The sequence below is a fragment of the Cibotium barometz genome, chromosome 36 (assembly GCF_041138505.1).
Source record: "Cibotium barometz isolate CiBa-2024 chromosome 36, ASM4113850v1, whole genome shotgun sequence".
Classification (NCBI taxonomy): Eukaryota; Viridiplantae; Streptophyta; class Polypodiopsida; order Cyatheales; family Cibotiaceae; genus Cibotium; species Cibotium barometz.
Genome location: NC_141081.1, coordinates 33429841 through 33445810, shown reverse-complemented (window position 1 = coordinate 33445810; position 15970 = coordinate 33429841). Strand labels below are relative to the sequence as shown.

Here is a 15970-nt window from a genome sequence, read left to right as displayed (position 1 = left end):
TTGGACTACATTGTGCAAATTAATGAGCAAGCGACAAAGCGAGCATTATTTTTCCATTAATATTTCCGTAGGATAAGTTCACGATACAAATACAAGGCAACTGCCTTAATTCAAGGTGAGTTTTCAACATTTGGAATGGCGCTAACTCCTCCTAGAGGAAGTCCCTCAGTAGGAGAAGGTGCTTGTGCAAGCAGCACATCTTGCCACATAGGGGCCCGACGACGATGACATTTTCGGACATATTCTTCTTTCTTTTTTAAGCAGTCGTCGCCAAGCCAAAACCATAGAGGCATGCACCGACAACGCTGGGCCCTCTTTCGAATCACATCAACCAAATCTAGGTTTTCCCTTAATGGCAAAGGGCAGCGACATCCGACAGTTTCGATATATTGTCGTTCCGCCACACATGGTCGACAAAAGCAAACAGTTTGCTCATAGAACGTCATACTAGCAAGCACACCCACATGAAAAGGCCTCACTAATCACCAAAATATTACAGGTAGGAATTGAAAGAACCAGCCTTTGAGAGAGAGAGAGAGAGAGAGAGAGAGTAGGAAGGATACAAGAGAAAGGGGCCAGGGCTGATGTAGAGAGAGAAAGAAAGAGGAACTGGCTGCACTATGGTTGATGTAGAGAGAGAGAGAGACTCTTGTGAGAGAGTACAAGCTGCTCTATTTTTTATACAGATTCTGCAACCACAGGTCCACAGCCCAACGTATAAAAAAAAAACGTATATAAAAAAGCAGCCCACAGCCCAACGTACATAAGAAAATGAGCTTATGCCCAACGTTTAGAAAAAAAACGAAAGGAAATAAAACGTGCTGCACTTTTTTTTTGGGAAAAAAACGGGCTGCGCTTGTCTATTAAAAAAAATGGGCTGCGCTTTTCTATCTTAGCACGTTTTTTATTGAAAAAAAACTGGCTATGCTTTTCTATTAAAAAAAACGGGCTTCAAACGTTTTAAAAAAAACAGGCTTCAAACGGTTTTTTAAAAACAGCCACACTTTGCACGTTTCCACCCGTTTCCAACCGCCTATTCATGCGATCCTTGTGAGAAACGCCCATTGCTAGTCGATTAGCGTTTCTTCAACGTTTCATGCATCACGGCCCCCAAAAACGACGTTTTCACATTTCCACCCTTGGAAACGGGCGTTTCCTGTGTCTATGTACTGCAGCCATTCAGCTCACCTGTGCTTCTTTAACCAAATAAGGTATGGCATGTGTGGTTTTGCAACATGATTACAATCCTGATTTTACTTGCATAACCTATTTTGAGCTGAAACCCTAAATCAGTTAAAACCCCAGTTTCTTGGCCACATTGTCTTAAATGCTCATCATGGCATCTCCTACATCGGGTCTCCTCCCGCTCACGGAACGCTTCGACGGCACCAACGGCTTCAAGCTCCTTCTCATGAAGGATGATTTATGGACGGTAGTCTCCGGTGATGAAGAGCAACCTGCGACAACGGCTATTGAATACAAATTCTGGAAGAGCAACTTGGTGCATCACATCGACTTTACCACCACAGCACGCCAGAACTAGGAAAACCTAGAAAGGAATAACAACCTCTAAGGTCTTTCTCAAATTAAAGTTTTATGATTTAAAGATGCGTGAAGACCAGGAGCTTAGTGAGCATCTTGCCAGTTTTTATTCACTGGTGCAACAACTCGGCAATCTAAAACGTGCACCTAGTGATGAAGACAAGATGGTGGTGTTAACAAAGAGTATGCAGAGCATCAGCCGCTTTGAGCCTTCCTTGGAGATCCTTCGAGTCGCTTCTACTACCTTCGACGACATGGTTGCTTCTACTACCTTCCTTGGAGATCCTTCGAGTCGCTTCTACTACCTTCGACGACATGGTTGCTTTGCTCATCAAAAAAGATCACAAAGAGGCAACGTCAAGCAACAGCAAATCTATGAAGACAAAGCCTTTGCTGGAGAACACAAGAAAACCACCGCAACTCCACCATGGAAGACCAACAAGCATACAAAATGTCGATATTGTGGCCGTATGGGGCACAAAGCCTCTCGATGCTACAAAAAACTTGAAAAAGAAAAAGTGCAGCACCACGCCAACTTCGTAACTATTGAAGACCCTAAAGAAGATAAGAAGTTGATATCTCCATCGACACAGTTCCAGCAAATGTTGCGCGTGTCTCTTTCGTTGCAAAAGAGTACTCGCTAGATGAAGATTATGCCCTCTAGAATCTTTCCTTTTGAGTCAATAAGGGTCCTCTGCCCAGGTTGTCCCCCAAAATGTGTATTTCTTCCTTTATTTTGTATGTTCCAAACTAAGATTTCATAAATCCTAGCCATGAGTAAGGGGGGTGACAAAGATTAGTTGCTATACTCTGCCTAGGTTTACTCGGGATTTTGTTACCACAACATGGGAGGTGTTGAGTGGTGAATCAACTGAGTGGAGACTGGAAAGCAGAGTAGGTAATGAAACTTTTTTGCGCAAGGGTCTCACCACTCGTTCACTCCGAAGGGGAGGTTTGTTGGGAAATCGGAGTTAAGTGTGGGAACTAGCCTAGGAATCTTCCCTTGAGGTAAGCAATGATGTCACACCTCATTTAATAAGGTCAAAGAAGAGGTTGTACTTTCAGCCCATAAAAGGGACTTCATTGTACTCGTTTTACAATCAAGAAAACTAGTACTTTGTGTCCAATCACTGTACTTCACTCTCTATCATCATCATCCCCCCCCTCTCTCTCTCTCTCTCTCTCTCTCTCTCTCTCTCTCTCTCTCGTACAGCTTCATCTTGCCATGGCATTCTTCTTGCCACAACCTCCATAGCCTCCACAGCTAGGAGTCCTCTGATCCAACAAAGAGTCCTAAACTATTGTCTGTATTATGTACAAGAAGGAAGTAAATCAACTGAATCTCTAGTACAATGGATATGGCTGACTGGAAACGTCAATTGCAGCCTTGTGACCTGCTGTACACTCTTGGCTAGCACTTCGCCTACAGGAAACGCTGTGTGAGCAGATGACAGTTTGGCTACCCACGTGTATATATATGCATCCATACGCTGGTTGGTTTGTTTTACTGCTATCTGCCAGGTCCACGACCTGCCATGTGGCACCTACGCCTGCCCATGGGCCCATCTTCTGTGTGCAACACGTGAGGTGAGTCACATTCTCCCCCACTTGCATTTTGCAGCTGTCCTCAATTGCATGGTGTCCAAATAAAGTGCCGTTCCATAAAAGAAAAAGATCCAAGCAAAGCTCATCAAAGGTACCCAAGATCTTGAACACTTTGTCACATGTGGAAGCTTGGGAGTCTTCTGTTCAGCCCTAAACACCATCCTGGAACATGCTTGATGCAAAATGCATACAGAGGAGAGAGAAGAGAAAGAGAGAGATAGCTGCAGCCATAGGCTGCCTTGAAAAGGTGTACTTGACCTAATCTAAGCCTAATCTAGTGACCCAATCCCAAGGAGGGATTGAATGCCCAACAAGAACTCGCCAATGCTGTTTATAGCCAAGAAAAAGCCCATCTGGACTAGCAACCTGCACATGTCTTGCACATGACAGCCCCCTATGCTAAACTTGATGACTGGATTCCAAATTCTGTTCTTCCATGACTGTCACATCCCATTGTCTATTCACAAAGTCCCAACCTGTCATCCCTCCCTTCTTGGCAACCTTTTCACTGAAAATCCGACCCCCTCCCCAAATCCACTCTAACTCTGATGAAGATCTGTGCATCTATTCCATCATGTCCCCTATCTCTTCATGCCTTGTCCGTAAACACTTTCTCCAGTCTTCTTTTCTTGAGTATTGAGTCTAGCACTCACTCCACCCCTTGGAAGATCATCCTCCCTTGGAACCGTTGCCTGAAAGCCTTTCCTATTGTGCCCCAAGTTTCACCCACCATTCCCCTTAGGTGTTGTGGAACACCACCAACCAACCTCCTGGGAGCTTCTTCCATGTCCTATTTTTTTCTCGGGAAAAAGATCCTTCAAGTAGTTAAAGAAAAAACAGCCACAAAGGGCTAGATACAACCACCATGGGCTACATACAAACTCACCTCATTTAAGGGCGGGAGTCAAATGATCATGAGGGGAAGAGACGCTTCTCCTCCGGCTCGCTGCTATGTGAGGAGAAGGCTATCTCATGGGGGGGAAACAACCACACATGTGATCTGTAGTGCCAAATGGGATCTCCTTCTCTATCTGTGAGGAAAGGGCCGGGCCTCCAAAGTCGCAAGAAAGCTTCCCGCCGCTTCCGCATGCGGTCTGAACCTCCTTGTAACCCCCCCCACAGACCGTGGAGGGGGTGAATGATATCAAGCCATACACTCCCAATGGTCTCCGCAAGCGGAGTGTGGGTACCCTCGATAGCCTCACTGCATCTAGCACGCCAAATGTGCCAAGCTGCTATGCTACCGCAAATCTCTCATCTCTGGCATGAGCCTGGCTGCCAGTCGCGTGTAGGTGGGACTGTGACTAGTACTGCTGCAATACGATGGTGAGAGATCTGAAGGCCTAGCCCTCCCCCATCCTCCTCATAAGCCCTGACCACTCCAGCCTCTGTGGCCCAAGCAACAGTGCCCCATGTGATGATCCGGGTCAATGCCCTGTCCATAGCAAAGATGCGGAGAATCCTCTACCAAATCTACTGAGCCTTCGGGCAATCCCAAAGGCAATGTCTTTGAGTCTCCTAGGAATGGCCGCACCACTGGTCGACCACCAACTACCAGCCCCAGAAATCTGAAAGGAAACGCTGTGAGAGGCCCTAAGACTGCCAATGTGCTACTGCTGCTGGTGTGCCATCTATCTCAGGCATCTCGATCCTGCGGCCTAGACGCACAGTATATGCAAAGAAGGGGGCATCCAAAGTCTCCTCCCGATCTGCTGGATCATGCCAATCCCACTCTCCCGAATCCCACTGCAGGCGCGTGAGAGAGTGGCACTCCAATATCCATAGCCGCCATAATCTCTCCCTGGCCACCTTGGCCGGTGTTGGATCAATATGCCATTCCCGTGCCCGAAAACCAATCACCCTCACCCTCTGCGAGGTGCAGCCACTAAAACCCTCCAAAGGAAGCTCAGATAGAGAAAGTGGGCAAACCACTGTCCTCATCTGCTCTGTGGACCGCCAATAGGATATCGTGCCAAGTAAACATGCGTAGCCACACTAGGGGAGTCAACCACTCCTGAGGGATAGCTGAGTTGATGTCGATGCTGAGCCTATCTCTGCCCCGGATCCCAGTTAGACCTCTCTCCTGCACCTCTGGGGGTAACGGCCTTTGGGCGATCCAATCTCCAAGAGACTTGGCTGGTCCCATGCTCAAGCACCCCAAGAAAACGTGCGGTCGGGCCCCTAGCATGTGGCCACTGGGAAAACGGATCAAGGGGTTCCAGACCAAAGGCTGCCGAAGCTGCTCCTTTGATGCTACTGGAGCTATCTGTCTAAGGCCGGGCCTAAGGTGCTCCCAAGCACGAAGTAAGCTGGCTGCAAATCTGTCCTCAAAAGCCAAGCTAAAACCACGGGCTCGCATCTCTGTGAAGATCCATCTAGTGAGTACGGGTTGAAATGTGGGCCAACAAAAAATCCTTCTAGGGCTCACCACCGGGAAGGAGGCCTCTAACAATCAACTTGCCCAGCAAGGCGCGACTCTGAATAGCCGGGTCAATGAGGCCTAGCCCCCCTCTGCGAGACGAGGCTGAATAATCACTCTCCATGCCACCTTGGCCCTAGCTGGCCCATCACTTCCGGCCCATAAGAAATTCCGGATCAATCGTTGTACCTCAACAATACAAGCCCGAGAAAAGGCCCAGCACGAAGTGATTTACCACATGGTGGCGAGAAGTACTTGGTTCGCCACCACCACCTTGCCTGCTGGGATAGCCTCGCCGAGCTCCAATAAAGAAACTTCTTCCGAATACTCAGAAGAGGCGGGACAAGCTGCTGCTCGGGAGAGATATCAATGCCAACCTGGCCGCCAAGATATCGAACTGGAGTGCCCCTCGAGATCCACTGGAAATCCTCAATTGGTCGCCAAGTCGGGTCGGGTGCTAAGCCTACCCAAAAACCACATGACTTGTGCCAATCCATCAGCTTCTCTTGCGTGCAGAGGGGAAGACGCAATCCCTGAAGCCCGGTCTCCTGGGCAGAGAGAAAACTACTGATGGCCTCGGCGACGAATAGGAAGAGGTAAGGTGCCAGAGGACAGCCCTATCTAACTCAGCAGGAGAGGGGGAATCTGTCGCCACGCGCTCCCTGATGAGAACCTTGCTGTGTGAGGCTGAGTAAAGTCCTGAGACTCCACAAATCCACTCCATGGGAAATCCCATCCGGCACATAGTGCCCTCCAGAAAGCTCCAATCCACCCTATCATAAGCTTTCTCAAAGTCTAGGAGTAGCACAATGAGGTCCTGCTGCCGCATCCTAGCCCAAGCTTGTCGCCTCACAGAAGATAAAGATGTTGTCCAGAATGCTTCGATCCTGAACAAAGCCGGTCTGAGTGTCGTGTATCAAGTCTGGGAGAAACGGCTGAAGTCTCCTACTGATGGCCTTGGCCAAGATCTTATAGGCTGTCCCTAGAAGAGCAATGGGTCTCCACTGCCGGATCTCCAATCTGCCACCACCCTCCTTGGGAATCAAGTGAATCAAGCCCTCTGAGAGCCTCTCTGGCATGGCACCTATGATCATAATCTCATTGAAGGCAGCTTGAAGGCCACCTTCCATGAGGTCCCAATGGCAAAGAAAGGAGACTGGAAGCCCGTCCACCCCCGGTCATTTGCCCCTAGGAAGTGTTGTCACTGCCTCCGCCAACTACTCAGCAGTGAATGGTGTCAATAAGAACGATGGAAGAGAAAGGGGAACCACCTCCCTCGTATGCCAGACCCTCTCGTGTGCTTCCACCACCTGAGGAGATGCTAGGACACCAGTGAGGAGGGATCGAAAAAAGTCCGTGGCGATGGCTCTCACCTTGGGGGGGGGGGGGGGGATCTGAAACAATAGCTCCATCCTGGCCACGCAACCTACGAATACCGTCTCTCCTCCTGTGGGTGCCGACTATCTCAAAGAAATCCCCTGTGACTCTATTGCCTGCCTGAGTCCAGAAAGAGGCCCTAGCATGATACCTGTACTCCACCCTCCTATCCTCTATGGATCTAATCTCCGTGCGAGCGGCGGCAAGCTGACTCTCAATCCACTAGCTATGCGGGAACCTCTCCTGAAGCTGTTGTAAAGAGGCAAGACTCCTCCTCAAACTCCTCTCCTGCTCTCGGAAACCCTCTAGGCAGCTCTGGGCTGCCTCCTGTAAGAAATAGCTTCTCTCTCCTAAGCCCTCATCCAATGTGCGCGCAACAGAGCCTGAAAGAAAATCGAATCCCGCCCATATCTGCAAATCTCGAGGTCCTGAATGAGGCTATCCGGAATCCTCGAGCTCACATGCATGCCTCCAGGGGTCTTCTAAGGACAAAATAACCGGGGCGTGGTCAAGTGCCTACCAAAATACCAATCATACCCCCTAGGCTGCAAGCCCACTCATCAACATAAAATCTGTCAAGTCTAGAGAGATTGGGGCCAGTGCTCCTCCTATCCGATCTCGAGAAGCAAAGGCTCGCGGGGCTACGCCCAAACTCTGGAAGATGCCAAGGGTCCTATCCCCTTACCGCAAGAATCATCTCCTCCCAGGCTGAGTACTCTGCTCCTTAAACTATGGCCGTGCCACCTCCAAGCCTGTCCTCTGTTGCCTCTATCATGTTAAAGTCACCGCCCAAGCACCAAAAGTCAGCCTGAGAGCGGGCATGCCGTACTGAGCTCCGAAAGAGGACTCTACCTGCAACAGCATTCAGAGCGTAAACGTTGAGGAAGACAACACTATCCTCTACAATAGTAATGACACAAACCTGAACAGGGGCTACTACCTCCTCAAAAATGACGGTCCCTTCTGTCAGCAACTATCGGAAGAAACTGTAATCGACAGGCTGTCCTAGGATCCTGCCCCCCCCCCTCTTGGGGACTCTGGCAGGAGAGCCCTCACCCAAGAGGCAGCAATGGTCATCTCTACCCGCTCGAGAAAGGGGTGAATCAAGCGACGGACAGATCCCGTCGGCTACCTCTGCTCCGAGTCAGAGGCTACTAGGGGGCGACAAGAGTGCTCTGGAGAGGCAGAAGAGGGGGGAGGCAAGGCTCGGATGATAAAGGCAAGGCAAAAGTGCTACGGTGGGTATACTCGGTGTCGAGACTAGGGGAGGGGGGGGGGCGGCGAGAGAGGGCGAAGGGACAGAGAGGCCGAGGAGGGGTGCTATTGTGAGGGATCCATCGAAGAGGAAAGTTGAGGAGAGGGACCCATCAGGGGCTTGAAGAGGTCGGCCAGCCTCTCTGAACACTAGGGGTCGAGGTGGGAATCTCGACAAGGAATTGGTCGCCAAACTGGTGGGGCCGGGGGGGGCCGCTCCGGATTCGAGAGTGCGCGTCACCAATGGGAGAATGCTGAGATAAATGCTCATAACGATTCTCTAACAAAACGGAATCCTCCTGAGATCTGCCAGCCTGGTGCGCACGACGGCGACGCACGGCTCTAGTGGTCGTCTATCGGCTTGCCAATCGTCTTCCACTCGTCGTCCGCTAGGTCACCCGAGGTTAGGGCCTAGTGCTCTATTGTCTAAGGGCCTACCTCTCTCTCTCTACCCCCTGGTGAGGGTCAGCACGAGAACCGGGGGGAGGAACCACTAGAGGCAGTCTCCTGGACTATCGTCAAGGGCAAGCTCTAGCTAAATGACACATCTATGTGCAAATAATGCATTGGCTTGGAAGACTAGAATACTCCACACGCTGCTCTAGGGGGTCGCCTCGGAGGGTAGAAATATTCAATAGATATACAATGCGGTACAGACTCTGGCAAGGCTACACAAATGCGGAGGGATGGGATCCCCGCTGCCCTTGCGAGGGCCGAGGCAATGGTGGGGGGGGGACTCCATCACTCTCCTGATGGCACCACCAATCACCAGGAGAAGAGGAAGGTACTCCTTCCTGAGACATGGGAAGCAAACTGTCACTGGGAAGCCCGAAACGCCAGCCAATGGGTCAAACGTTGGATCGCAGCCGTGCTGCCACCGTGCAAAGAAGGCCTACGCCGTAAGCAGTGCAAGGGGACTCAGCTGCATGACTCGGTCTGACGTCGATGGCGAGTCGAACTCCACCTGGTAGTATCTACACCCCAGAGGGTGAATATTAATGATCTTTGCAGGTTCACCGATGAGGCTGGCCTGAAAAAGATCCCTGAGCAGTCCCCGTGCAGGGCAGCTACCAACAACTTTGCAGACCAAGGTGGAGACCCAAGTGAGGCAACTCGTGTCAAGAACCTGTAGATCCGCTTCAGAGAAGGTAATGCAAGCAATGGCGGACTTGGTCGGGGATGACAGAGCGGTTGCCATGGAGTCCTCCTTAGAGTGAAGACCAGAAAAGGTCGAAGCTAGCAGAAAAAGCTGAAAACCCCAAAAAGAAAGCACCAACTTGCAATGAAGTGGAGAGGAGAGGGACGGGGAACAAAAAGGAGGATAGGGGAGGGGGTGACCTCAAAAAAGAAGAAGGGGAAGCGGGGGCGGAAAGCGAAGAGGGGGGGCAAGTGAGCCAAAGGCGGACGGAGGGCAGAAGGAAGGAGGAGGATAGTGCAGAGAACGGGTGGGCACAACAGCGAACGGGGGCAGTGAGAAGGGGGGGGGGGGATGGGGGAGCAGATCGACGAAGGGGAGGGGAGGCGGGTAGCAAAGCGAAGAAGGGAGGGGGGGGGGGTCATGTGCATGCTTGCCCATGGACATTTCCTGGAACTAATCCTAAAGGGGCAACCAGAAAAACAGATTAGAGCTAGGATTTTGAGCACAAAGTGCAGAAGAGGCAGTGTTGGACTTGGTACAAGGCATGGAAGACTTGGAAGAGGCTGTCGACTGCAAGACAAGGGGCTGTCGGCTGAACAAAGTGGAGTCGGCTGTACCTGATGAAGGCAGCTGCAGGCACTCAGCGTTTAATGGAGAAGTATGCTAGTCGGCTGGCCGACCAGCAGTCGGCCAGCATTCCTAAGGTTCAAGAAGCCTATAAATAGGCGTAGGTGCTCATTGAGTTAATCATTCATTCCCTCATGGAATGGGTCTTAGACTAGGACTGTTTTGGGTGTATACCACCTTTTCATGAAGGCAGCCTAGGGCTGTAGAATTAGGTACCTTTATGTACCATATAAATTTACTAAATTTCCAGCATTTCTCTCTCTACTCTCCCTTCTATCTGCGTTTTGCATCAGCATGTTCTCAGTAGTGTTTAGGGCTGAAAGAAGACTCTCAGAGCTTCCGCGTGTTACATTGGTATCAGAGCATCAGGCTCAGCAAAGCTAAACATTGATTCAGTCCCATATGATGGTGTACAGGTCCAAGGTACAGGAAAGTACACGGGTACGAAGGCCAAGGCAAGGAACACATGAGCGGGAGAGCTCCCAGGAGGTTTGTTGGTGGTGTTCCACAAAGCCAGAGGGGATGGCAGTCCTGTGAGCCAGATAGGTTCTCGGGCAACGGTCCCAAGGGAGGGAGTGATGTGAGAGTGCCAAACTCATTTCTCAGGAATGAAGACCAAGACAGTATTTAGAGTCAGGGCAGGAACAGATGGGGGACTAAATGGAATAGATGCATAGATCTTATTCAGAGTCAGAGTGGTTTTGGAAACCGGGGCCGGGTTTTCAAAGAAAAGGTTTGCCAGAGATGGATGGATGACAGAGGGACTTCGCGAAAAAGAATGGGATGATGACAGTCATCCAAGAACAAGTTGGAATCCCGTCATCAAGTTTAGCAGAGGGGGATGTCATGTGCATGCTTGCCCATGGACATTTCCTGGAACTAATCCTGAAGGGGCAACCAGAAAAACAGATTAGAGCTAGGATTTTGAGCACAAACTGCAGAAGAGGCAGTGTTGGACTTGGTACAAGGCATGGAAGACAAGGGGCTGTCGGCTGAACAAAGTGGAGTCGGCTGTACCTGATGAAGGCGGCTGCAAGCGCTCAGCGTTTAATGGAGAAGTATGCCAGTCGGCTGGCCGACCAGCAGTCGGCCAGCATTCCTAAGGTTCAAGAAGCCTATAAATAGGCGTAGGTGCTCATTGAGTTAATCATTCATTCCCTCATGGAAAGGGTCTTAGACTAGGACTGTTTTGGGTGTATACCACCTTTTCATGAAGGCAGCCTAGGGCTGTAGAATTAGGTACCTTTTTGTACCATATAAATATACTGAATTTCCAGCATTTCTCTCTCTCTACTCTCCCTTCTGTCTACGTTTTGCATCAGCATGTTCTCAGTAGTGTTTAGGGCTGAAAGAAGACTCTCAGAGCTTCCGCGTGTTACAGGCGGGTAGCGAAGTGAAAAACACGAAGGGGGGGGGGGGGAGGCGGGGGTGCAACGGGGGGGAGCTTGCGCACGCTAGTTCGCTCACGTTTTTTCTTTATAGCTTCTTCCATGTCTTGTGTTTCTTTCCTTGGGCCTCGTACCTATGCACTTTCCTATCCCTTCAACCTACGGACCTTTATCTGGGACAGAATCAATGTTTAGCCTTGCTAATCTTGATGCTTTGATACCAATGTCACATGCAGAAGCTCTGGGAGTCTTCTTTTAGCACTAAACACCAGCGGATCTTTATCTGGGACAGAATCAATGTTTAGCCTTGCTAATCTTGATACTTTGATACCAATGTCACATGTGGAAGCTCTGGGAGTCTTCTTTTAGCACTAAACACCATCCTGGAACATGCTTGATGCAAAATGCATTCAGAAGAGAGAGAAGAGAGAAAGAAAGCTGTATTAACGTCTACTACACGCCGAACTCGACCTATGAGACAAATCAATGTGCAACTGTCGATGTACTCCGGATGTCCAGAAGAAAAGGACAAAATGAACATGAAATAAACTATGAAAGTACTGAGCTAGTGGGGGGGTGTGATGGATGGAGCACTACTGCTAGTTCAGTATTCAATATAGTACGGAAGCCCAACTTCTGCCTGATCCAACACTTTTTGTATGTCCAACCACCCATAAAAAAACATTGTAGACCACTGAGTATCCTCTTGTAGCCCACAAGAAGAACACCACAGAGAGAGGCCAAGAAAAACTACACTATCTACACTCCACTTCTTTTCTCTCCAAGTTTCCAACGGTGTATAAAAGTAGAGGAGAATCAAATTACAGATTTAGCAATACTTCTCATGCTCTTTAAAAGTCTACAAGTGTTGATGGGAAGCCTCCTAATGGTGCTACCAAGAGCAAGTTCATAAGGGACGATCGCATGAATGAATTGAGGATAAAATGAGAGAAATGAAATAAGGATCATTACAAAGTTTGCAAAACAAGGAATATCAAGCTTAATATGGTGTACTCCGAAGTCTTGGATGATGATAATGAGAAAGAGACTGAGATCTTCAATGATTGCCAAGACTTTGAGGAGAGTTACCATGATTATGAACCACTAAATTAGTGGTTTGGTAATTTTTGGAAAACCCTAATCCCCCCCTCAATGATGTCGGAATCAAGATCTTTAAGGCTCGATGCAAAGTACTTATGAAATATTACAAGAAGGTATAAAGCCCTAGGCAAGACCTAAAAACCCCTATAACTGAATTTAGGGTTTAGGTTACAAATATGCAGGGGAATTTAAAAATTTTGGCAACATCCTATTTGCTTTTTGAATCAAATCTCAATATAAGCAAACCAAATTATTGATTCCCAACAACTCCTCTTGCAATGGCAATCATAAGGTATTCGGAATGCATCAATAAGCATCCAAGATCATCCAATTAATGTCCCCAATTGCATCCAATGCATAACACTTTGTCCTTTTGCAATGCATCAACTAACCAACGTGTCAACACTTTGCTCAATGAGAATACACAATTGGTAGTCGATGAAGCGAAGTCAAAGAAGCGTGTTGAAACTTGCCGATCTCCCGGCCAAGCTCTTCCAACCCCCTTACTCAAGTTTGAAATCGAACAGCAAGGGTTTGGGCCATAGTCACAAGAAACGTTTCGAGGTTTTGAAAGTTTCGAGGTTTTGAAGGTTTTTTTACGAAAGGTTTCGTCCGTCACTAAAAAAACCGCAAATCTCATATGGAAGAAGCTCACCATGGATTCTTGAGCCATAGGCATCAAGGTAATGTATATTCATGAAAGATATCAAAAAGATACCTTCCAACTATGAGCCATTGTCTTATATACCTTGGCCCATTTCACACCCATAAGCCTAGGCACCAAGCCCTACATATGAACATGCCCATGAACCCATCGCCACCACCACATTACACACTTATCTAGATACTGATTTTAAAAAGGGAGAAGTGAGACACCTATGACCTCTAGAGATTTGACCGACCACTTTCGCATTGCTGTGGGCAGCGTTTTGGCGGCCACACCAGTAGGATAGGGACAAACAAGAGTAGAGTGATTGGCCAGACACTATACATTGATGGGTGGCCAAGTATGTACCCATGTGTGGAAATAAATGGCAATAAAACCTTTTGTACAGAGAAAGAATTCATTGCATTTCTTTCCATTGTCCATAATATAAGATAAAGAGTAGGTTACTTGTGAATGCTTGTGTGTCGAAGTCTTCCACTATTCATTCTTTCTGTATTCAAACTGCATTGCAGCATTAGTCCTACAAATGGCATCTTCCTGTGTATGTTTCACTAAAGTTGCCCAGATATGATGACATCATGCCATTCCAATTCCAAACAGCCATGTGCAATCTATATGTGGTCCTACAGACCCCAAACTGTCATGCACACGTAGATACATGTGAGAGAACGAGAGGGAGGAAAGAGTAACCCCATCTTTCCTCATTTTGTAGACTTTTACAAACCCAAATGTATTCCAAGTGACAAGGACTCTCAAGCCCCACTACACAAAAACTTATTTCCTATTATATCCTATGCTAGAACAAAACTTCCATGAAGAAAATCAATTATTGAAAGATAATCCTCACCCGAACTTGGTGTGGTAGAGCACTCAGTCCAAAATCAGATATTTTAAGGTTCCCCTGTGCATCGAGAAGTAAATTTTCTGGCTGTAAGCAAGCGAAAGCAATAACACAGTTAACCAGAATGCAAATCCAGAGCAATATTTGATGTTACTTCTCTAAGTCATACACTAAGAGCTGAAATTGCAGGGACAAGCCAACAGTAACAAGACAAGACCTTCCTATAGAACCTTATAAAAAGCCTAACCACCAACCTTCAGGTCTCTGTGATAAACTCCCCGGCTGTGGCAGAAGTCTACGGCATTGATAAGTTGCTGAAAATACCTCCTTGCCTCATCTTCTTTGAGTTTGCCTTGATGAACCTAGAGAAGACACAAGTCTCCTTCAAAAGAGAGTGTCACAGGTGGCCAATACTAGATAAGTTCTTAAACCACATGGAAAATAATATTACTTAGCACCTATTGAAATTGAGGGAAAAAGAAGGTCTATTAGATTGAATACAATTTTGTCAAACAGCTCGCCTCCAGTCACAAACTCCAGCACGATATATATCTTTGTCTTGCTAGCCATAACCTGCGAAAAAAGAGGAAAAGATAAACCAGCCCACTGTTGAAGACCACAATGAGAACAGTTGAAATGAGTTGACAACGTACTTTTCGAAAAGCCAAAGCATAGACACAAACCCCCCCTCCCCCCCCCCAAAAAAAAAAAGGCGCACAGACACACACGTGCACTCACAAAGCCCTTGTAGTACTCTAATGTAGGTACTGTTGCCAAAATTGTAAGCATACCTCATATAGCTGTACAACATTCGGATGCTTGATAAGCTTCATTGTCGAAATCTCTCGCTTGATCTGCCCAAGTGCCAAGTTAGTACTTAAAAGAACCACCTCGGAAGGACATACTTGTGTGAGCAACAAAAAATTTTCACATCAGCCACCACTAGACAAAATTTTGTCTTGCTACTTAGGTGTTGAAGCCAGATAGAAATTGATGACTTTAAAGAAGGTCCAGTTTTTGTGGAATGTCCATCCCACTGAGACCGCATTCGGTACATAGATCTGAAATCCTGGGGTATCACAAGGATTTGCCATCGTGCAACTTGGCACAAGAACTTAACATATTTTTAAACATCAGCAGAGAAGAAGAGTACCTGCTCCACCATTTTGTGCTTGAGGATCTTCTCCTTGTTGACGATCTTGATGGCAACACTGTCCCCGGTCTCTGTGTTTCTGGCAAACTTGACCTTGGCAAAAGTTCCCTCTCCGAGGGTGCGGCCAAGCTCGTATTTACCAACGCAGGTACGAATACTCTGAAGGCTCATCGTGGAAGGGATTTTCAATAACAAAATCTTAGTTTAGGAAAGCAGGAAAGCTAAGACCACCTGATAGGATTTTGAAGAGGCTGGTGCAGGCTTTTTACAACAGAAAAACGTGAAGCAAAGACAAATTGTGGGATCTTGGAACAAAAACGACAGCTTAGGGCAGAACGCCAAACCAAAAACAAGAAAAGCTTAGAGCAAAAGCTTAGGTCCTCTTTTTCATCATGAAGACAAAAATCGGAGGGACAGGAAAGAAAAAGAAGGAAGCTTTGTTGTTTGAGATGGCGGCATCATGGAGCACTGTTGCGACTGCTGCCGGTACGGTTGCCTGCAGGCTGCAAAAGGATGTACTGTGAAGGACAAAAAGAGAAGCTTTACAGGGCAGGCGATAAGCGGAATCTTTCTCTGCGTACGCGCGCGCGCGCGCGCGCTGTCTCCTGATCTGCTGATGCTTAAGCTTGTCGTTAACTCACTAATTAACCTCACTATCAGATCTGTTCAAGCTACCTTTATAAGCTTTCTTTTAATCTGTCATTAATATGTTAATCGTTCTTGTTTATTGATTTCATAAGCTTTACCCTATGATTTCATAAGCTTTACCCTATGATTTATCCTCCTTAATTTGCTTGATTTAAACTGTGAGACTAAGGTAGTATTTATGAGCACACGACACGATCAGGCCCCACTTAG

General features: G+C 47.7%; 1 protein-coding gene across 1 annotated transcript in view; it reads right to left on the bottom strand.

The window, feature by feature from the left end:
- The window catches only part of LOC147617833 (CBL-interacting protein kinase 23-like), a 51683-nt gene extending 35919 nt beyond the window's left edge, over positions 1–15764 (bottom strand). Inside the window, exons 1-5 of the mRNA XM_086776092.1 lie at positions 15113–15764; positions 14751–14813; positions 14461–14532; positions 14214–14321; positions 13966–14046 (exon numbers count right to left, since the gene is read on the bottom strand). Coding sequence (XP_086632218.1) covers positions 13966–14046; positions 14214–14321; positions 14461–14532; positions 14751–14813; positions 15113–15283 — 495 coding nt within the window. The 5' untranslated portion in view covers positions 15284–15764. The remainder of the gene's footprint in view (positions 1–13965; positions 14047–14213; positions 14322–14460; positions 14533–14750; positions 14814–15112) is intronic.
- Positions 15765–15970: the final 206 nt, after the last annotated feature.